The sequence below is a fragment of the Talpa europaea genome (assembly GCF_964194135.1).
Source record: "Talpa europaea genome assembly, chromosome: 3".
NCBI lineage: Eukaryota > Metazoa > Chordata > Mammalia > Eulipotyphla > Talpidae > Talpa > Talpa europaea.
In genome coordinates, this window is record NC_140069.1 from 143024946 (window position 1) to 143048891 (window position 23946).

The following is a 23946-nucleotide window of genomic DNA, read 5'->3' on the forward strand; positions in this document are numbered from 1 at the left end:
TGTTTCTGAGACATGCTGCTGGAGGTGGGGTGAAGTGAGTGTGAACGATACTCATCAAGGAGTTTTTATTGCATATGAAATGTGATGTGTTCCTTCAATTACATTTTCCCTTATATAAACCAACATGCTCACTATAAAAAAAGGTTAGAAAATATTGGCAAAGAAAATTGAGCAGACAAAAAAAGTCCATATATGTTCACATATTCAGCTATGATCACTGCTAGCACTGAAACTGAATTCTTTCTTTTAAAAATTTTTTTTAAAAAAAGATTTATTTATGCATACAAGAACTAGGGTACAGGCCAGAGGTGTGGGGGTAAGAGGATTCACCAGAGACAGAGTGGGGAACAGAACAGCAATATACTGCTGAGGGGAGCAGCGGGGAGACAGGAGAGGTCTGCTGCGCCATGTGGGTACCTCTCTGACCGGGGATAGAACTCTGCTGCAGTGGCTGTGGATAGTTTCATAGGTTGTGTCTTAGCCCCTTGCACCACCAGAGAGGCCCTGAATCTGAATTCTTTCTGGATGAGTAAGTAGATAAAAAGATAGATGATGGATAGATATGATGGATGGATGGTCTGTCTCTGGTCTCACCACCTCAATGGAAGGAATTGGTTGCCAGCTGTTGTCATGCTTGCAAAGTTGTTTTCTCCTTAGTGTAGAGCGAGAGTTATTTAAAGCCATGTCTCTTTTGAAAGAGGGAAAACAAAATATAGAACAAAGAGTCTACATGTTTCCAGAAAAATAGAAGAGAACAGAGTTCTTTGTGAATGTTTTATGTGTTGAAAATGCAAAATGTGTCTTTGTCAAATAATAAAACTTAAGCAGCACAGTTATGAACTAAATTAAAGAACAACTGCAATATAGAAACATACCTGATAAAAATTTAACTGAAGGAATTCAATTTTCCAATGGATTAATTTCTGAATGCAAATAAAGTCTCACTATGTCTTTTGTGAAGACATGTCTCCCAATTTTTTTACAGATGATAAATTTTTAAAAGACTGTTTATGGAGTGAAGAAGAAATTATATGATTTCAGCAGAATTAAACATTCACAAATATATCATAGCCAGAAACACTATGTCTTAGAATATTGAAAATGACTGAGAACTTGCTGGAGAAGAATTAAATAATCTGTTATGTTTTATTGCAACAGATGAAAGCAAGGGTATAAATAATAATTCCAAGCAGCTAGCTTTGTTCACTTATGGCATTGATTAAAAAGTTTATGCAAGCAGTGAATTTATTAAAATGACACCCATGATATCTACAACATCAAGAAATGACATATATCTGTGTACTAAGAAAAGCTTTGATATTTTACTGTTGAAAGGTCAAATAAGTAAGTGTGACTGGGGAGACATTCTGTGATGGTTTGTTTGAAAATCAAGCTTGTTAGTGAACTTAAAACCACGATGGAAACTTTATAATGGTAAGGAACTAAAGTCTACTCATTGCACCATCCATCAGGAAACACATTGTGCTAGAAATCCATGGATGTGGTAATTAAGGCATGGAATGGGCCCATCAAATATGTTTGGGGCAGGGTCGTAGTAAACATTTTAGTTGTAGTTGTGAGGAGGGACAGTTACAAAGAAGGTATTGTGAAACCCCCCTCCCTATTCCCTTACGCCCCTCAAAAGTATCTGGTTCATTCTAACCCATCCTCCTTACATCTTCTTACCCACTTGTTCCTTCCAAAGCTCTATGGATCCAACTTTGCTAATGTTTTTCCTTTGCTTTTATAACCCAATTCAAAACTTATATTTTCCAGATTAGCTTCTCTTTTCCGAAGCTAATATTTCCCTAGTTCTAGCCTCTAATCTGAATTTTGACTCAGTACCAAGAATCTGCTGATGTTTTCCAACTAAATGAAATTATGTCAACCCATTTGCAATAAGTTACAAACCACACTTAGCATTTTCCCTCAATTTTGACCCACTTCCTTTCCTAACTTTTCCATTCTTTTGTTGGTGATTAGATCATATTTCAACACACTCATACACTGAAAACCTCCTTGATTCTTCCTTCTCTTTCAAATACCATATCAAGATACTCATTAATGATGCTGTTCAAAAACACTTTAAGATCTATTCCACCTTTTCCATGGTGTGATATATGTATATATATGGTATGGTATGTACATATGTATATATACCAAACTTGACAAAGATATTTTAAAGGAAAATAAACACAGAGGTTAGTATTCCTCATGAACATAGAAGCAAAGCTGCTTGATAATACAGAAGCAAATAAAATAGAGTAACATATTAAAATAATACTACATTATAACTAAGTAGGGTTTATTACATTACAGGAATGCAAGACTGACTTAATATTTAACATTTATTCAAAGCAAATCATTATGTTAACAAAATCAGGAGAGAGAAATCATTTCAATAAATACAAATAAAGCCTTTAATTAAATTCAACTCCAAATCATGATAAAAAATTTCTCAGCACACCAGGAATAAAAATGGCATGCTTAATATGATAAAGAACACTTGTAAGTAAAACCAGTGTTTTACTTAATGATGAGATGGTGGATATTTTTCCCCTAAGGTCAGGATTGAGGCAGGGATCGAGTACTTCAATCAATATTGTAGGAAGATCCCAATCAGTGCAGAAAGTTAGATAAATAAAGGGCATAAGTTTGTGAAGGAAGAAGAAAAATTGTTTTTACTTGCTGATGCCATGATGGCTGAAGTATGAAATTTCAAAGAACCTACAAAAAATATTGGAATTACAAGTTAATTTAGGAAATTTGCAAGATGCGTAATCCATATGCAAATATTGCGTAAACCAGCAGTAAGTAACTGAAAACCAAAATTTAAATATTCCATATACAATAATATAAAATATTACACATTTGGGGATAATTTCATCAAAAGGCATATAAAACTTCTGCACTAAAAACTATAAAATGTTTCTGAAGTTAAAGACAAACAAGTGAAGAGAGATAACATTTTTTTTAGATTGTCATATTGACCATTTTAAAGAAAAAGACGTCATTTTAAGAACAGACATACAAATCAATAAACTCCCACACATAAATAGTAAAAAGCCAGTTCAATGTTAAAAAAGGGCAAACAAATCAAATATTAATAGTTACTTTATAATAAGAGATAGACAAATGAAGCGTGTGAAAAAGTGTTCCACATCATTCTTTGTCAGGAAAATGCAAATTAAATCATAATGAGATACCATTCTCCTCCACTGGAATGCCCTCAATTTAAAAAGACTGACAATACCAACTGTTGGGGAGAATGAGGAACATCTACTGTATTGTGGATGGAGGCTCAAAATGCTAGAATCACTTGGGAGCACTCTAGCAGGTTTTGGTGAAGTTCAATGACCATCAAATTTATGACATAGTGATTGCACTCTTAGATTCTTCTCTAAGAGGAATAAAAACTATGGCTACAAAAAGATGGATTCAAGCCTGTTGAGAGGCTTTATTTGCAGTACCCGCAAATTGTAAACAATCCAAATATCCTCATTCGTCAATGGGGCTAAGCCTGTTGTGATTCATACGCTATTAAGGATGAATCTCAAAAGCATGATATGAAGCAAAAATAGTAGAAACAGGAGTTTCTACTCAGTGATTCCATATAAGAACAGACAAAACTAATTGTTGGAAAGATATAATCTGTGGGGCGAGATTAGGATAGTGATCCTCTAGTGGGTGGGGATTGAGTGGAAGAGAAATATTGGACTGTTGCCTGCTGAGGGCAACACAGAGTATCTTATTTGGGGTATTGGTTCCATGCATGTGCACTTAATCAAACTTCACCACATGGTACATTTAACATCTCTGCTTTTTTCTGTATATACATTTTGCCTAAAAATGAAAAATTATTATAAGCAAATATTGAGCTCTAGCTAGTCATTTTGCTTTCTGCACTATTATAAGATAGCAGTTCTAAAACCTTTTCCCCTATATGCTAGGCCTAAGCAAATGAGAGAATATATTGAGCATAAATGGAGGATAAATTTCATGTAACCATGTTGCAGGGAGGTACAAATGTTTAAGAGGGGATGACAACAAGGGAACCCTAATTATTGCATTGGAATTTTATGTCCATGTAAAGGGTGGATGGGGGAAAGGGAAATTGGCAAAATATAACTTATGGGTGAATCTGGATACAAGGTTATAGGGACACACTTGCAACTTTTTAATAAATTTGACATTGTATGAAGCATCTTGTTGAAAATAAAGCTGTGGAGGGCAGCAAGATAATGGAGATGAATGGAGTTTACAGACAGAGCTTACAAGAAGAGTCTCCCCTGGTTTCTTTCCTAATCATATTTCTCCAAGTCCTCCAGAGGAAAGTGGGCTTCAGAGGTCACACAACAGTTTAGCCAGAGGGTCTATCACCCAGCTTTAGGAAAAGGGGATCTGAAGCATTGGTCCCTGATGTTGGCTGCACCCTGGAATCATGCAGGTTGCTTTAAAACAGGATGCCTGGGGCCTCCCCGGTGGCACAGGGGTTCAAGTCTTGCACTATGAAGCGATCACCAGCCACTGCAGCATGAGTTTGATCCCCGGCCGGCCAGGGAGCAACCCACATGGCGCAGCAGACCTCTACTGTCTCGCCCACTGCTCCCCTCAGCAGTGTATTTCAGTGGATCTGCCTGTTCTGTTCTCTACTCTGTTTCTGGTGAATCTCTCCACCCCACCTCTGGCCTACACCCCAGTTCTTGTGTGCATAAATAAATAAAAATAAATCTTAAAACAAACAAACACACCACAATGCCTGAAGCCAGAGCTTCAGTCTGATCAGCTAGGACGTGGCCAGGACATTGAGATTTTTCAAACCCCCACAGGGAATTTCAATGTGTAACCAGGAGTGGGAACCTTTGAGGGAAACTAGGAAAATGTCTGTGTCCTCCAAGGAAAGGACCCAGATAAAGTTGCAAATTTTGTGACCAAAAGGTTCGTGTGTCTGGAAAATCTGGGAGGAGTAATTGGATTTATTTATCAAGACCTGACAGGAGGGGGCATCGAGGTGCCCACACCAGCAGTACCAGGCGCCTCTCAAGAGCTGGATGCCTGGTGGGCTCTATGCTTTCTTTTTAGGATCTGATTTGAGGGAGCCTTCCTGATTGGGTTCATGTGCAGCCAGAGAGAAGATGCTGGATCTAGGCCACATAACACTTAGCTAGGCTGTCTTGACCAATGTTGGTACCAGGTGAACTGCTGTCTTCAAGGGCAAGTGACCCCCTTGACTTTAGTGCCTAGGGCCCCTACTGGGCAAATCTCGACCTCTTTCTTCCCACTGTAAAGCAGGTTGAACATGCATTTCTGACAAAATGACCTCCAAGCCTCTCGTTTCTGGGGCGCTTTAAAGTAGTACCTCATGAAGTTGAAATGATGACATAATTGTTCTTCCCAGTTTGTCTCTTCATTTCTTATGTTTCCATGAAAACCGCAGAGCTCGACCAGGGTCATATAATTGCCATAATAGTGAAAATATGTCCAAGTATCATGTTGACACCAGTTCTAAGAAATAGACTTGGCAACCACATGCAAGCTGACCCCACTGCTTTGGAATTTAGAAATTATTCCAGAAGAGGTGACTACTGGTGCTTTGGCTCACGCCAAGCACTGATAATCCACATACTTTGACATCTCTGTTTACTTCATTCTATCCAGCAAACTTCAGGAACAAATGCCACTTGCCGAGGCCACGCTTAGAGCTTCAAGTATTTTATTCTTCTGTGGGTGAGTCCTGGGATGTCAAGTGGAGAGACTCTAAGGGAATTTTTGCAGAAGGAACTGGGATAGGTTTATGAAGGCTTTATGGCCAGTTGGGGGCAAGTTCATGAAGAGCCCACTTCCTGTCCACTCTCAGCAGGGATTTGGTGTCCTGAGGTCCATGTTGCCCCATCTGCTGCTCTGGGCCCAGTGTAGAATGGCCCCCAAAGCTCTTCTCAGCTTGGGGTTGCCTGAGATCAAGATGACTGAGTGTCCTGAGGGACAGGCGGCCATGACCCCCACACAGACCATCACCCCCAGCTTGTGCTTCCACAGCATCAGTAAAGGCACCGACACCAGGGCTGCGCAGAACGACACCACGTAGAGGCAGAGGAAGGAGGCCAGAGACTTGAGGGCTCTGATGTGGGCCTCCAGGCTGGGGTCTCGTGAGTCTCTGGTTATGGCTCTCATTGTCCTCAGGTGCCCCCCCAGGGAGACAATCAACACCCCAGAAGAAACGACAAAAATGAGGAAAGGGGGGATGGCCCCCAGGCTGCAGATGAGGAAGGCATGGAAGAAATGGAGTTGTACGATTTGCACATTGAGTTCCTTGCTGTGGTTCATGACTCCCGTCGCCATGACGATGAGGCCAGGCCTACTAAAATAGTCCCACAGACAGAAGGTGACGCAGACACAGGAGATCAGGAGAGCACCCAGGAGCATGTGGGGGAGCTTCCTGGGGATCCAGCGCACCAAGCAGACCAGGAAGGTGTATGAGAAACGGACGATCTTCGAGCAGTAGAGGAGACTGAGGCAGGTGGCCAGCCAGAGGCTGGCTTGCTTTATGATCATCCAGAGCATGATGATGGTTTGGTAGCTGACGTTCAGTGGGTCTTTCATCTGCTGGACGTGGGTAAGCTGGATGGCATCCAGGAACAGCAGCCCTTGCAGGAAGAGCCGGGTGAGGCTGAGACCCAGCAGGACAAGGTCACAGCTGCTCAGCGGCTGCCTCCTCACCACATCCCAGAGATTCACCAAAAAAATGAAGACATTGGCCAGGATGCCCACCGCAAACTCCAGGACTGAAAGGACCAGAAATACACCCTTGACTTCATAGGACACGGTGACGGCAGGAGTCAGCGTCAACATGGTGTCCCTCCTCCCGGGCCAAGTGAGCCTCACGTGCCAGCTGGCAGAGAAAGGTGAGTGTGTCTTCTGAGCCAAGGCTTCTCCTTCCGCAGGCGTCCGACTCTCGCCCTAGATGTATTCCAGAGTGGCTGCGTCGAAAGTCCTGGCAGCACTCTCAGAGGAATGGCGCTGTTTTATAAGATCTCTCCCCGCAAGGGCTCTTTGCAGGAGTGGGAGAGTGATGGCTCTTTTTTTGGGGTGAGGCAGAAGCCTTTACTAACCCAGGTGTTTCTCTATTGCTGTCTCCCCAGAGGAGCACATCACAGCATCAGGGATGCAAACAAGACAGGGTCTCAATGTCCCAAGCCCAGATTTGCGTGTCCATCTGCACCTGTGTGAGTAGAAAGGAGAGTGGGATTTGCTTATGGGATTTGTTCATGGAAACTGGCAGCAGGCCAAGTACGTGTAGATTTGTGGGGAACTGAGTTTGGAAATGATGCCTCTTTCCATTTGCATGCCTGTACCACACCTCTGGGCCCTGAGTCTCTCCCAGACTTATGTTTTTAATATGGATATATGGACCATTCCTTGTCTGGTACCAGCTTATGACTGGCCTGGCTGCCATTGACAGTTTGTTCAGTCATCATCATCACTGTGCCAGCTTTTGTGTTTGGCAAGAGGAGTCTTCACACGAGCAAGACAGCACCTTGCTGTGCAGGAAGAGGGCCAGGGGCCTAGCTGACTTGGATTATTGCTGAAGATTTTTACTTCTCTTTTTGCTTCCCACCTCATTCTCTTACCCCATTTTCTCCAAAGCAACAGTAATGATTGTGTGACAGTAGAACTGAGATCATGGCATTGCTCTGTTCAAACCTTTCAGGGCCTCCCATCTTTCTCATCATAACAACTAAGTCCTGACGTAACCTCTAGGTCCCCCACACATTTGGGCCTCTGTTCCTTCTCAGTTGTCAATCTGTGACCCTTGTCTTTTCCCTCACTCCCCACCAGCTACCTTTCCTGTCCTGTGAACTCACCAAGCACCCTCCTGCCTCAGGACGTTTGCACTTGCTTTTCTTGCAAATTGAATTACTTTCCTCCTACATACTTTCACTTTCTTCTCAGAAGGTCTCTTCTCAAAAGCTCCCTTGTCAGAGACTGTCCCTAACTACAGCAAGCATGTTGGGTGCTTACTGTCATCCTTAACCTGTGGAATATTCCTGCAGACATGCAGTTATTTAGTTCCTGTATCTACCTGCCCCCACTAAAAAGGTAAATTTCATGAAGGCTCATGCTAGCTACTCAGTAAACATTTTTGAATGATTGGAATTTTCACAAATAAGCGTTTTGTCATCTATAACATTCCCATGGATAACAACGAGAACATTTTTTTAAACATACCTGGACATTGTATTCTAACATACTTGGGTGTCATTTCTTTTTTTTTTTTTTAAAGATTTATTTATACAAGCACTGGGTACAGTCAGAAGCGCGGGAGGGTGAGAGAACTCACCAGAGCCAGAGCGGGGAGCAGAGCAGGCAGAGGGACCGAAGTACACTGCTGAGGGGAGCAGCGGGCGGCAGGAGAGGTCTGCGCGCCATGTGGGACCCTCCTCCGGTGGCCGGGGAGCAGCCAGGGATCGAACCGGCACTACAGAAGCTGCTGGCAGCTTCGCAACCCAGCGCTCAACCGCTGTGCCACCGGGGAGGCCCACTTGGGTGTCATTTCTGAAGTCTAGTTTTCTCCCATTTTTAAACATTTCCAAACATTTGGTGAGCTTGGGCTTCCCCGCATGGGTAATTCACCTTGATCTGCAGAGGAATGTGAACTGATTTCAGCTTCACTTCTGCAAAAGTTTTACAATGTCAGACTAATTTCTCAGCATAGATGAGCAACTTTTATTCTTGTCCATCATGCTTCGTTCATGCCACCATTTCATCTGGGGATGAATGGAGATGAAGGGGAAGAAGACGTGGAGAGGCTGGTTTGCCCAATAGTATTTCCTTGCAGGGCTAGAGCCTTCCAGCCTCTGTTCATCTTCTCCCTCGTGCTGCACTGGTTCTTTCTGCCAATTCTTCATGGTCTCACTCTGGGCCGTTGGCTCCCTCTGAACGTCTCACTGTTCCCAATGCATCCATGAGGACAGGCACTCTGTTGGTCGTAATTACCAGATGTGTCTGTGATGTTCTTCATCCTGTCTTCTTTCCCTCATTTTCCTTTAAATTTTTCTTCAATATGCGTTATGTGCGCTGCCCCCTTTGTCTCTGTAGACATTTTGTCTTTTTCATGTTTTCTTCTGACTACAGCTCCTTTTATTTACAAGTAATGCCACACAGATTAATCGTTACTAAAAATGGCCTGTCCTGTTTTATCCTGAACTATTCCTATCCCGAGAATCAGGCCGTCCTTCATGGTACATAATCACATAGCAGTGACCTTGTGCGTAAGTCAGTGTACTTGTGATGCCCTCAGTTGGGTCCTTCATTCTTTTCGGTGGCCACAACCCAGCAGAGGTCAGCACGCAGACCAGACTGGTCCTCCTTTCCTCTTCTGCACACCAGGTGGCAGTATTGCCCAAAGGAACTTAGCCGTGAAGGAGCCCTTTCAACCCGCTACAAACTTTGGAAAACAGAACTGTCTTTACTGTCAGATAATCTCGCGCATGCACACATGCTCTAGGCTCACTTAAGATCCCTGAGAGGACACGTCTGTCAGCCCCGCGGGTTAGCATCGCCACTGGTAATGTGCAAACGAAAATCTAAGAGAAGTCCTTAGTGTTGAAGGGGATTCTTCCTGGTTTCTCCAGGCAGCCCTGGGATGAGGGCCTCTGGACTCCAGGCCTGTAGTTCTCTGCTTCCATCATGCTTTGCTCATCCCACTGCTGTTGCACTCACCCTATTTATTAAAATCTGCATTTGTCTGTGTTTGCCATTACGGCGAGCTGTTCAAAAGCAGGGACTATGTGATACTGTTCTTCTGTGTTCCTCAGGCTATGTGACACACAGCTAGACTTTTGCTCCCTTAGTTGGTCATCTCCCTAATGCCAGGGTGATGCTGTCCACGATGCATTCCTCAGGATGTAGTCTCGTGTGTAGCCCTCGCTAGATTCTATGTGATTTTGCTCCTGGGGCCATACATACTTCCTGCACTGAAGGTTAAAGGCTGAGAACTTCTCACAACACTGCACATAGCCACTCAGGAGAGGCCCTGAGGGGAGAGAGAACTGGGCCGTGGAACCTGACCCAGGGACAAAACTGTAGCCACCAGTGGCAGCAAGGCTCAGAGACCCCTGGAGCATGTCAGGAGGCCTTGTCCTCACGCCAGCCCTGCATGCAGAGGGTGGATTAAATAGGCTCTCTGACTGGAGGACTCATTCATTCAGGTCATCTCGAGCAATTCATCGCACGTGACATCAGACAGGATGGTCAGAGTCACAGAGAACCTGTTAGAAATGCAAGTGGTTGGACCCCACTTAGGGCTGTGGAAGCAACTGCTCTGAAGTTGGAGCTCATCTGTGTGTGAACTAGCCATTCAGGGTAATCCCATGCACACTGGCATGTGAGAACCCCTGGGTTACGAGGGAGTAAGACTGGAACCATCCCAGAGATAGCCACACCTCACATGGCCTCCACTCAGGAGGCACCAGGAGCTTTATTCAGGATCCGTGTTGTCTTGTCAGCGGGAGGAGTTAGCTGCCCTCACCCAAATGCTCCACCATAAATGAAATTCGGACTCTTGTTAGACTCCATGGTCAAGTGGCATTGGAGCTGTTGTATGCGAGCGTCTCAGGAAACCCCAAATCCAGGCCTGCTATGTGTCGAGAACGGCAGTAAGAAGGGGGTGCAGGATATGTGTCGCAGAAGCGGTGATGGCAGGCGTAGTAGAGGCAGTAATTTGGCGAAGAAGCAGGAGCATCACCTGAAATTTACTTCATAGAAATAGGAAAAGTACCAGTTGCTCGTCTCTCTGCTTTTCCTTCTTTGAATTTAAATGCCCGCTAATTCTTGCTACTTTCTACGTGCTTATTCCTTTCTCTTTTGGGAAAGCAAGTACTTTTTAGTAAACTCTAATTTCTGTCTCAATAAAATGATATGATCTTAGTGCCCAATGCAATATGAATTCGACTCTGTGTCTCAAATCCTAATGTCAGAGAGGAAGAATCTGGTTGGACCAGGTTGGTCAGCTGTCCAGTGCCGGCCCAATCAGCTGGCACCAGAGGTCAGGATTGTGTTGCCCTTCCCTGTAGGAGTTGGCAGGTGTCCTCTGGGTGTGGGGAGGAAATATTGGGGGTCTCTAGTCAGGATTTGGGATTAAAGAAAAGTAGCCATCTGAGATGAGGATGGGAAACTTTGATAAATGATAGGATCTGACAATTTCCACTTTGGTAGAAATGGTGGGGAGTTAACTTTGAATTTTTTTTAAATGAATGAACAAATATATAGAATGAAGAAGCAACTATTTGCTTTTTCAAATTTACTGACTTTGTACTTTATGAATATTCAATCACTAGATTGAAATTTAATTTGCATAGGTTTGACTCTGCTGCTATTTGAGTGACCTTTAGTAAGTGATTGTCCTTAGTTTCTGTTTCCTCATTTATAGATGGGCATTAAAAGTACCTGCCCTACTGGTTAGGGTTGTTGTGCTTAATGACATAATACAGATTAAAGTGCTCTGAAAGTTGCAAGGTGTTCCAAAAGAAGTTTTATTACTAGCTCGTGAATCTTGGGCAATGTTTTATCCCTAATAACTTTCTCCTTGGATTTGCACGCGTGTGGCAGGTGCTCAGTCTGTGGGGTTAAGAGGCAGGAAGGGGTGAAAGCTGATGTGAAATTGCTGAGTAACAGGTATTTCACAAGAAAGGATATGCTGTAATGCTCAGTGTAAGTCCTTTCTGCTCTCACCTTCCTCTGAGCACTTCTGGGCAGAGAAATTACTGCTGCCCCAAACAAGTGCATTTCTCCCTTTCCAGGTAGCCTCTGATGTGAAGAGTTTGTATCTGAAACAAAGGAAGGAAAATCAACTCATTGCGATAAGAAAGAGGTACATTTCAAGTGTGTAGCTGGTAGAGATGGACATGATTTGTGATTGGAAGGGGGATAGGAGCCATGTGTTTGTGGGTTCGAGCAGTGTGTGTGACTCCTTCAAACAAAATAATGGACTAGGCCTGGCTTTGCTCCACTGGCCTGTGGGATTAGTTCTGCGTGGGAGGCACTGGTGGCTCACTTCTCTGTGATGCTGGTCCATTGGTGGAAGAGGCTCCCTCTTTCAACCCAACCTAGTGATGTTATTCCTGGGCGTAGATGAACTGGAGCAAGGGTTCTTAGCAGAATTTAAGCTAATTGCACTGTTTACTGTATTTTATTTTCAGAAAAAAGAAGTTGGGGAAGGATTGGGAAATTGACATCAGATGCCAGGTACTCACTATTTTGGCTTAGACCTGGAATGATATTATGGCATGCATGTTATCATCTCTAGTTTAAAGAGAAGGCAACTGAGCTTCCAAAAATTTAAAGGACTGCCCAAAGTCTAGAGCATGTAAGTAGAGAATCCAATATTTAAACCCAGGCTGACTTACTTCCAAACCCCACTCTCTTTCCATGAAATGTTACAGAACCCACTAAACTACCATTTGAAGGTTTAACATGGAAACACTCTCCCAAGAAGTGATTTATCTCAATTTTAGTGTTATATTTAAGTATATTAGACTAATGGACTATTAGAGATACTTTCAGGGTCATCTAACACAGTTTACTGCTGGTAACATTTAGACAGATGAGTATTTTATTTTCTGTGAGGATTTTATTCCAGGAAGTGAGAATCCATTAACTCATGTTTAATGCCAAGAAGATGGGAGAACACACTGGCGCTCAGCAGCCCCTTCTTGGCTCAGTGGCCAGGATAGTTCCCTCAAATCAGTCTGTCTTTGACCAAGAGCTTGAAGGAACTAGATAGTGGGGACTCGGTAAGTGGCTAGTATTTCTCTGAGCACTTTGGGATATGGGTGCCCATAAAATAGAACAATATATACTTTTTATTCCAGGTCTTTTCTGTTATCCATATTTAAATGAGGTAAAACTGGCTCACAACACTGTATATGATTTACGGGTATAGAATCACATCCTTCAGGTGTATGTTACCATACCACACCCAACTCCAACACCCTTCCTCTACCACAGCCCATGGTACCCCCTCCCTACTTTGCTTTCTCCCCCATCCCTCTGGTAGCTTCAATTCTACAGTCATAACTAGACTTTGTTATTGGTTTGTCTTTATCTGAACTTTTGTTTGATCTCTTTATATTCCACATATAAGTGATGCCAACCATTGACTTATTTGCTTAGTATAATGCCTTCTAGTTCCATCCATGATGTCACTCATGAATGGCAAGAGTTTTTTTTTTTTTTTTTTTTAACAAGCAATAACAAATGTTGGTGAGGATGTGGAGAAAAAGGAACTCTCCTGCATAGCTGGTGGGAGTGCAAGCTGGTCCAACCACTATGGAAAGCTCTGTGGAGATTCCTCAACCTGCTAAAGATGGCGCTTCCATATGATCCAGCAGTTCCACTCCTAGGTATTTACCCAAAAGACACAGAAACATCATAGGGGCACCTGCACCCCTATGTTAATAGAAGCACTATTTACAATAGCTAAGCTTTGGAAACAACACAAATGCCCAAAAAATAGATGTCTGGATCAAGAAGATGTGGTCCATATACACAATGGAATATTACTCAGCATTCAAAAAAGGTAAACACATGCCATTTGCAGCAACATGGATGATGCTGGAAGGGATCATGCTCAGTGAAATAAGCCAGAAAGAAAAAGAAAAATACCGGATGGTCTCACTCATAGCAGGAATTTAGAAAACCAAAATAAGGGACCAGGAAAAAGACTAATTATAATAAAGTAAAAATAAAAATCAATAAGCAACTATAAACTAGAGACACACTACTACTATGGGGGGGGAGGGATTAGGATTCAAATTAGGGGGGTGGGAATTGTATGGGGACTATGACCAAGATGAAGGTGCATACATTGTGCAAAAATGAAAAATGTAAAAAATATATAAAATAAAATTAAAAAAAAAATCAGTAGTAGACTTGCAGTAGAATCTTGATGAGTAAGTAAGAAGTGGCCAGGCAATGAATTGGAACTCAAATGGTCTGAGCACAGGAAAAAGGAATAGAAAGAATGCTGTCATCAGGGAAAGATAGTGAGCACAGGAAACTTGAGGACCTAATCAGGGAGTGTCCAGGGTGGTGCTGAAAGACATTCTGGCCATGTGGAGCCCCTAAACCATAACATGTGAGATCCAGGGACCTGGGAGGCCATGAGTAAGCTCCTAATCAACAAAAAATGAGCGTATGGGGCCTCCCCGGTGGTGCAGCAGGTTGAGCGCAGCGCTGTGAAGCTGTCCACAGCCTCTGCAGCACGGGTTTGATTCCTGGCCGGCTAGGGAGATTCCCACATGGTGTGGCAGACCTCGCCTGTCTCTCCTGCTGCTCCCCTCAGCAGTGTATTTCGGTCCTTCTGCCTGTTCTGCTCCCTGCTCTGTCTCTGGTGAATTTTCTCACCCACCTGCACCTCTGGCCTATACCCCAGCTCTTGTATGCATAAAATAAATAAATCTTTTAAAAAAGTTTATTTTTTTAATATCTGAGTAGTATTCCATTATGTATATATATCTCATCTTCCTCATCCACTCCTCTGGGCTTATAGGTAGTTTCCATAACCTGGCTATTGTAAATAGTGCTGCGGTGAACATAGGTGTGCATATATCCCTTTGAATCAGTGTCTTTGCATTCTTCATATAGGAGTAGAATTGTTGGGTCATATGGTAGATACATTTTTAACCTTTTGAGAAATCTCCATACTTTTTGTCCACAAGGGCTGGACCAGTCTACATTCCCACACCAAATGTAAGAACATTCCATTATCTCCACATCCTTGCCAACACTTGTTGTTTCTGGTCTTTTTGATGTGGGGCCATTCTCCTAGGTGTGAGGTAGTATCTCATTGTGATTTTGATTTGCTTTCCCCTGATAAGTGATAATGAACATTTTTTTCATGTATCTATTGGTTATTGGTATGACCTCTTTGGAGAAGTGCCTCTTTAGATCTTCTACCCATTTGCTTTTTGTTGAGTTGTATGATTCTTTTGTAGATCTTGGGTATCACCCTCTTGTCAGCTGTATGATATGCAAACATTTTCTCCCATTCAGTAAGGTGTTTTTTTTGTTTTAGTGATGGGTTTTTTTTTCTATGCAGAAGCTTTTTAGTTTTATGCATCCCCAATTGTTTGTATTTTCTTTTATTTTCCTGGATGTTGGAGATGAATCCACACAGACAACTCTGAAATGTATATTATGAAATGTTTGCCTGTGTTTTCTTCTATATATTTTGTAGTTTCAGGTCTTATATCCAAATCTTTCATACATTCTGAATTAATTTTTGTGTAATAGTATGAATTAGTGGTCTAGTTTCATTACTTTGCATATGTACTATTGAGGAAGCACAGACATTGCTTCATTGCATTAAAAATATTCTAGTAGTTCAATGGAATTGGTTTTCTTTGTATCCTTATAGATTTTGTGTCGTGAATTTAAAAACATAAATCTAAGGGAGGTCCACAGGAAGCACCAGACTGCCAGCTAGTCTTCGTGGTACCTCTTCTGGAGGGAAGAAAATAAAACTATTTTGAAAAATCTCACAGCTATTCCCTTTAAATGCAAACCAGCAGATTGGGCCACCAAGTGTCACCTGCTGCAGAAAGGTTAGAGGTCACAGGGAGAGATGGGCTCTTCTGGGATCCTGGGTTTCCTTATTTTTTTCTGTTTATCACCTACACTTTGAGTTGGACTATGTTCTTTTACCATGCACCTGATAGATATCACTGCTGTAGAAAACATTCAGGGCCTGCAGGGTTTAGAGGAGTCAGGTTGGTTGCTTCTTGTTCTAGGATCTTAGGTATGTTCTCCTCATGGGAAGCCTGTGATTACTAATTAACTAGTAGATCTGATACTGACAATAAAAGCTGGCAGTCATTAGTAACGCCGTCACCTGGGCTGTTGCTGCTCTGTGTGGACTCTGCTTCTCTGCTGTTAACACCAGGCCCTCCTTCAGAGAGTGGATCAGCGGGAGGTGATGAGGTATGGTCATAAACCCAGTGTCCATTAGGATTCCTGGTGTGTGTGCATAGAACAGTGTGGATTTGTGCTGCTGTCCTTTGGTCAAAATGCCCTTGTGAATTTGTTAAACATAGACAAATAGAAATATCAACAACAATTCACAACATGATATAAACACACAAACAAAACAAAATTCATGCATGCATCTTTCTCTCTCTCTCTCTCTCTCTCTCTCTCTCTCTGTGTGTGTGTGTGCAACTGCCTGTGTATGTTTTCCTCCTCTGGATAGAGGCTGGATCTTCACACCCTGTTGTATCTAAGCCTGTATGTTGCTGTATCTCTGTTTGTGGTGTGAAGAATGATTTCATAGACCCATGTGGGGAGGGAAATTGTAGTTTTCTCCTGCTATGGAAGATGGGGTGGGGGGAATGAGGGGAAGGAGTTGGAATTTGGGGGTTAGCTAACAGTGTTGCTGCACCTTCCTTCTATAAGGGTGTGGAGTTGTGATCGAGGGATACCTATTAGAGAACATAGAGAGATTGCTTCCCTGTGAGTCTGGGAAGCACTTAATGCTCAAATAAACTAGCCAAGAGCAGAGGGAAGGGTGTCTGGTCCTCTGGGGTACAGTGAGAGGGTGAGAGGGTCTGTGTGGAGTCTGGAAGGAGGTTCTAAAGGAAAGTTGGGGGTTTGGGGCAGCCACCTTTAAGGCAGGATGGGTTCCATTTTGGGGGGTGTGGATTATTATTGGCCTCTCTCTGGTAAAATTTAAAATGAAAAAGGACTGGGTCCTCTGGGTGCTGGAGTTCAGCTGGACACACGTGGGCATTTCTTACTACTGAGGTGGGAAGACGTACTACTGGGAAAGAGAGGGAGGTCACGACCAAGCCCGTGGGCTCACTGGTAAAGGTGGCAGAGAGACTGAGAGGTGGCTAAAGGGGCCTCCTGATCCCCAAACTGTCTGTCGCTCTGGTCCTGGTGTGGAACAGCAAGAAAGTGTGGTGGGCATGGAGAGAGAGAGAGAAAGGAGGGGTCTTTGGTTTGTTGTGTTGGGTGAGGCTGATGTGCTATCAAGAAGCAAGTGAGGGGCATTCTTCCCCGTGCTCCCAGTTTAATACAGTTCATCACTCACATGGACCCATGATGCCAATGGCTTTAGCATCGGGTATTCCTTCATAACTGCTTTTGCTGAGTTAGTAGGGTGACTTTCCACACTGCCTCATAAGTGTGGGGTATGAATAAGCAGATGGACCTAGAAGAAGAAAGTTGGCTCAGGAGGCAGCTGCAGAATGTGACGTGGAAGGCGAGCCTCTTGGCGCGCAGGTCCCTCAGGCACAGGGGTCACAGCTGTCTGCTAGTGATGATCTCCCTTTGTGGTTCAGATGGGGAAACCGAGGCCTGGACTGGTTAAGCAGCTTTTCCAGGTTCAGACATCTGAGTGGGATCCAAGTCTGCTTTGACATCTCTGCACTTTGGGCGTGAACAGACTTGGGGGACATTCCCTTTCCCAATCCTGAGCTGAGTAGTTGGGAGCTATGAACAAAATCACTGCATTTCACCCAGGATTTTTGAGGGTTAGTTACGACTTATTCCAGTCTCTGTAAAACCAAGCCTCTCTTTCCCACTGTCTTGCCTTGTGTCGTCAAAGGATTTTAAAAGAAAAGACTTAGGTCACCAGACCCCAATTAGAGACTGGCTCTCACTCAAAAAAGAGCGGCGCCCCCTATGTTTATTGCAGCCCTGTTTACAACAGGTAAGATATGGAAACAACCCAAATGCCCCAAAATAGATGACTGGATCAAGAAGATGTGGAATACTATTCAGCAATCAAAAAAGATAAACTCATGCCATTTGCAGCCACATGGATGGAGCTGGAAGGGATTATGCTCAGTGAAATAAGCCAGAAAAAAAACAAAAGTTATCAAATGGTTTCACTTATAGAAGGAATGTAGAGGCACCAAAGAAGGGATCAGGAAAAAATAATTATAATAAATTAAGAAACAAAATTAACAGGCAGCTATTAATCAGAGACACTCTGCAGGGGAGGCGGGAGGAAGAGGGATCAAAGCAGGAGAGGGAAGAGCACAAGGGACTATGGTGATGGTAAACGTGGTGGGAATTTTACAGGGCCTACACCTGAGAGGAGAAGGCATGCATTGTACAAAAAGAAAAAATGAAGTAAAATACATATATATATAAATAATAATAATAAAAAAGGGGTGCCGATAATCCAGTTTTCCCAAGTGAGTTCAGATAGCCTTTCTGTGTTTGGGGCCTCCACCTGAATTTATTTACCTACTTTGCATAAATAATTACCACAGTACCAGGAGAAAGAGCTTTGGCAATTATTTATAAACCATTTTAATTCAAGAGGCAAAACTTGGAATCAGTTAGAATCTGCACGATTTAGGTAACAGTAATATTTTGTACCTTCTCAGTGAGATACCCCCGACCAGCCTCATGAAAACTGCAACATTTACCCCCACATTTCTCTTCTTTCCCTCCCTTCAATTTATTTTTCTCCATAGCGCTTACACAGTCTAACTTAAGTGTATTTACTAATTTAGTCCATGGTTCTTTTTTCTTTCTACTCACCAGAATATAAATTCCACAGGGAAAGAATTTTTTTTTTTTTTATCGTTTGTTGTTGTGTAACCAGCTTTTGGAAGAGCATTTGGTGCTTGGTAGGAACTGAATACATAACTGATGAAGAAACAAACTGCAATCAGGTCTTCCGTTTCTCCAGAGACATAGCATCCATAAGCGGTGATAATAAACTTGGGAACGAGGGGTGTCAATAGCTTTTCTCCTTGGTCTACAGAGAATTTAAAACAGTGATGTGGGCCATGAACATGCTCCAGATACTTCTAAAACCACTTTAAAATCCCCAAGTGCTATGGAGACAGAGATACAGAATGTTTGTTTCCTTTTCTTTCCATGAGCCCTGTACCCCCTCCCTGGTGTTGTCTTTGGAAGGACCTAGGCATCCCCTCTAGGGCCCACCTCTTCTTAATTTCGAAACCTTTATTATTTATGAAACTGTAAATTTTTGCATTTGCATCATGTGGTGGACACTGGTTTTGGTTTCAGATAGCCTGGAAAGCTTGGCTTTGAGGTCTGGACCTTGGGTCACCTAGCCCTAATGGGGCTCAATTAGCTTATCTGTAAAATGGGGTAATGGCAGGCCCTGCTTGGAGGGTGGTTGTGAGGACAGAATGAAACAATGTGCCCTGGTGCTGTGTACTTTCTAAGTACTTGCTTAATGATGCAGACACCACTTGATAAAACCACCACCTCACATATAGCTAAGCTGGGGTATGATATGGGCCATGATAGCATCGAACACAGAGTAGTGACTACAAGTTCTGGTTGTGGAGTCCAAAGGGCAGGTAGTGGCTTTGCTTCTTATCAGTTGTGTGGCATCAGGCAGGCTATTGGACCTTGCTGAAATTTCATTTCCTCATCTGAAAGTGAGGCCAGTAGTAGGAAGTAACTTGTGGTTATTGAGGATTGCATGTAACCACTTATGCAAAACCTCTCAGAATATTTGCTAAATCTTTGTTAGTTAGTGTCATTGCTTACATTAAAATTGCAGTTTATGTTGGCCATATGGAATAGAATATTCAAAGACTGAGGACAGATTGTCAATAGCAGTAATTCAAAACATTTTTCCTTCTTTTGAAAGCAGTTAAAGCTATTTAGATTCCTTCCTATTTCTTTTTGCTTTTTGCCAATTTTCTTTATCTTGATTTTTCCTTAATTGTTTCCCTAATTGATACATAAGTTTCACCATTAAGATCCCTGTAATTTGGGAAGTAAGATCAGTCAGATAATGCCAAAGAGGATATTTTTTTCCTCTCAAGGTTTAAGGAAATGTTACTCTTGTATAGCTAGAAAATAGTTCTCTTTCTGTGGCAAGCTACCCAATTCTCAATCTCTTGTTCTTATATAGCATGTTATAATGAAAACCTTTATCTGTACATGGTTTCTCACAGGTGCAAGTGCATTTGTGGACTAAATTTCTATAGAAAGAATTTCAGATTGTGGGTATAAGTGCCTTTAATCCTCTTTGTCAAGTTTTTACTGAGCATATGGTATTTATGGTTTAACTAGCATTATGTGAGTCCCTTTTTGTTCATAACGTCTAACTCTGTGTTAGTAAACTTTGGAAAAATTTTAATTTTTAGTTAAGTGTTAATTTAATTAAAGTAAAGAACAGCCTCCAATCTCACAACTGTTATTAACCCCCATGGTCATTTTGATAGGCTTCTGAGAAACTCTTTACCTCATTCAGTCACCTAATTATGTTAGGCAGGGACTCAATCTTTATGGACTTTTATATGCAAAATTTACATTATGGGATATTTTATAAAACCTTTGGGAATGTGAGGTGTTGGGCACAAGACAAGCAAGAACAATTCTAGGTAGATACTTCCTATCTTAGAAAGCAATCCTTGTGAGAGAGGTGGAGTTCCCTTTCCTCTTGCATAGTAAGAGGACTTTATGTTGACAAATAACAGTTTCCCACCTGTGGGTGAGAAGGAAGTCCTCTTGGCATTTAATCCTTGGGCAAAGGCTGAGGAAGCTTCTTTTGCTTGAAGAGAACATGGTGATTGAGAGCATGTTGATTGGGTGGAGAATGAGTCACGTGGAAGTGTAAACAATGCATTTGCGCTGAGGACCTCTGGCTTCCAAATGGGGACACTTGAATTAAGACCTGAGGTAGGCGGGAAGGGGTGTGCTTTTGAAGTAAAGATGGTGGTTTTCCTGGCAGCCTGGAGAGGAGCTGTGGGTGGGAGGTGGGGAAAGCAGGCCTGGAATTGGCAAGGCCACCAAGCTCACCACTCTCCTGGGTCTTCCCCACTTTCTGTTCCTGTGTCTCAGGTAACTGCCTTTTCACAAAACACTGAGCAATTTAGGGGCGTGCAGAACTGTGAAGACTTTCTGAGGAGCTTGGTGTTCCTTACATGGGACTCACCAACTGTACTCTTGCCTGTAAATTGCAACATAATGCTTGTGACACTTTATCCTTTCGGTTGTTTTTATCGGGTTCTTATAGTAAGGTGACATTAGATAACAAGAATAATCTATCTTATTAGTTCCATTTTTACAGGTAAGAAAACCGAGACTTGAGATTGTTTAGTAAATTCTTTGGGTTACTCCAGCAAGAAATGGGGGGGGGGCTGGGAACAAAGCTCAGATCTTCTCACAGTCCATCAGCAGATTCTCACCTTGAGAAGGAAAATTTGAAGGTAGAGAAAGGAGGGAAATACTGACATGTGGTTGGCGTGGGCATCTTTAGTGGAAGGGAGGGACAAAGAAGCACTCAATTTGTGTGATTGCCCCAAAAATGACGTATTAAAAATCGGTATGAATTGTATAGTTTTAGTTCAACCCCTTTGCTTCATGAATAAGGACAATGAGAACCAGAAAGTTTCAGTACATTTCCCAGAGTCATCTGGCTAGTTATTTTCAGAATCAAGAATAAAATTCAAGTCTTCTGAGTCCCAAGAAGCAGTGCTGTTTCTACTTCTTGCTTTTGTTGTGTAGAAGGAAGTAACACTTTTGGACTTTAAGCTTCCTCAGTGCAGAGAGCATTTTATCCCCTACTGTACTTTCATGATGTACTCTAATCAGGGTATTTATCCAGATAGTTTGTAAATATTTAATCAGGGAGTAAAATATTGTCAGTTGATAGGTATTTATTAAACAGATTCTGCTAGGAGATACCTAGGAGACTAAGAAAGGGCAAGAGCAGGCATCATTCTCATACCCTGGGAGCTCACAATTTGAGTAAGGAAAGGGTCTTGTAAACCTATGGAAGTGTTGGGTGGGATTCTTTGATGAGGGGCAGTTCTGCATTGAAGACTTTCACAAGGGGCCACCCATTCCCCACAACCCCCTCCAAATATGTGATTTTATTTCCCCTTATCACTGTCTCCTATTTTGTCTTTGTCCCATTTCACTGTCCTAGTGTACACTTGCAGCTCCGCCTCCCACCTGATAGGACAACACTGTACCATGTTGTTAAACCAGGGATCATCTCAGAATTCCCAAGGTCATTTTCCAACAGCAGTGGGGAGAGACTGAAAGTCAGAATCATCTGGGAAACTTTTCAAACCTACATGATGGATTCAAGATGGTAGACTAATCAAAGAATTGGACATTTCTTCCTGGGAAGACTTCCACTGACATTCTCATAGAAATGTACCAAATGGGCCTGTACGATATGGACAAAGGAGCAGACAGGCCCATCACGCTGCAGAGAACAGTGCAGAGTATCTCAGCTCACCATGAGCCTGGGCTGGGGGCTCTGCTGTGGAGTTGCAGGCGCTTCTGCCTGGCAGAACCAGCAGGCTCTGAACTGAGAATAGCAGAGCCCAGAGAACAGGGGAGACTTGTGGGCTGGTCTTCAGCTGGGCTAGGCTTGCAGACCATTACTTTTTAAGTGAGAAATATTGCGAAGGTCATGTGGAGGAGGTGGATATTCTGGAAGACCCTTCCTGGAGACCTTGATGTACCTCTTTTCATACTTCAAAGAAAATTGGTGTAAAAAGCTTGACTTGGATCCTAAAATAAGTGATTGTGCTGTGATTTATGTTATTTTTTAAAAAAGATTTATTTATTTATGCACAAAGAGCTGAGGTGTAGGCCAGAGGTGTATGAGAGGACTCACCAGAGACAGAGTGGGGAACAGAACAGGCAGACTGACTGAAATACACTGCTGAGGGGAGCAGAAGGGAGGCATGAGAGGTCTGCTTCTCCATGTGGGTCAGCTCCCTGGTGGGGGATCGAACTTGTGCTGCAGTGGCTATGAATAGCTTCCAGTGCTGACACTTAACCCTTTATGTATCAGGGAGGCCCTTAAGTTATTTTTTAGCTCCAAATTTTCTTTCTTTTTCACTTATGCTTCCATGGTGACTGGTGAGATTTCTGGGAGGAAGTCACCCTGAGGTGTCTTGTCCTCCTCTTCCCTTTTGGGAAATAGGAATGAGGACCCACAGTTACCTCTAGGATACAAAGCCCAGGCACAGGTGTTTCTTCTGTCTTGTCCCCAACCAGCACATGCTCATTTAGTGCCACCTGCTGGGGGAGGAGGGCACCCAAAGAGGCATTTCTCACATCACGGAGCATGAGGAAAATGATGGTGGCATCATTAGGTTCATGGAACGGTCCTTGGTTTCCACTCCCAGAAGAACTTCCCCAGCCTGTCTTCCCTTATACCCCCTCTGCGCCCCCGGTTGCCCTCAGAACTGAGGAAATTGGTGTCTCAAGCTCTCAGACTGAGGGATAACTCAGGGATAGTCAAGACTCCCCCTCACTGGCCTCTAGCAGCTTAAAGTTCGTTGGGGTTCCTGAGGGCCAGACTGGCTGGTGGTGGGTGTGCCTGGGCCTTGGGCCTGGACCTGGGCTTTGGGTAGGCGTGTGCCATGACCCACTTGCTGAGGGAGACAGTGTGACCTAACCCCACACAGTGCCCTTAACTAGCATCACCTCAATTATCAATAAAAAAAAGTCAATAGGGGGAGGCAGCTCACCCTCTGTGAAAACTTTACACATAGATAAAGTGTGGGAACAGGAGAGGGAGGGAAGGCAGCTAATTGTCAGCTCCGAGGAGGTATTGTTTGCACCAAAGGAACAGCATTCTTATAGATAGCAAAGGCAGAGTAAGGAGTAAGGAGAGAAGCGAGTAGGGATGAAAACAAACCAGATCAGCCATGGGTCAGTCAGTTTGAGTGCATGGGGGTTTGCTCTATTAGTCATTCTACTTATGTGTGCGTTTGAGCTTTTCCTTTTAAAAAGTTGATAGCGATTGTTGAAACTCTAAAATGTTTCTTTCTTTTTTTGATAGATGGCAAGAAGAAAGCTGAAAGATTGTACTAACTTGGAGCTCATGCTCTGCGCCCTTCTGGTTATTTTGTTTGTCGTCACGATCCCACTCTTTGTGCTTTCAGCCAGGAATTCTGGATCAGGTACTACAATGGGCCCCTC

The 23946-nt window shown here is 43.0% G+C and overlaps 2 protein-coding genes across 2 annotated transcripts in view; one reads left to right on the forward strand and one right to left on the reverse strand.

The window, feature by feature from the left end:
* Positions 1-5853: 5853 nt before the first annotated feature.
* TAS2R38 (taste 2 receptor member 38) lies at positions 5854-6849 on the reverse strand (the record flags this gene model as incomplete). The annotated part of the gene is made up of 1 exon (XM_084230669.1): positions 5854-6849. The coding sequence occupies one exon, from the start codon at positions 6847-6849 to the stop codon at positions 5854-5856; it is 996 nt and encodes a 331-aa protein (XP_084086795.1).
* A 162-nt stretch (positions 6850-7011) lies between these two features.
* The window catches only part of LOC311168963 (maltase-glucoamylase-like), a gene marked incomplete at both ends in the record, with an annotated part of 151453 nt that continues 134518 nt past the window's right edge, over positions 7012-23946 (forward strand). The window contains 2 exons of the mRNA XM_084230670.1: positions 7012-7086; positions 23807-23927. Of these exons, the coding sequence (XP_084086796.1) occupies positions 7012-7086; positions 23807-23927 (196 nt within the window). The remainder of the gene's footprint in view (positions 7087-23806; positions 23928-23946) is intronic.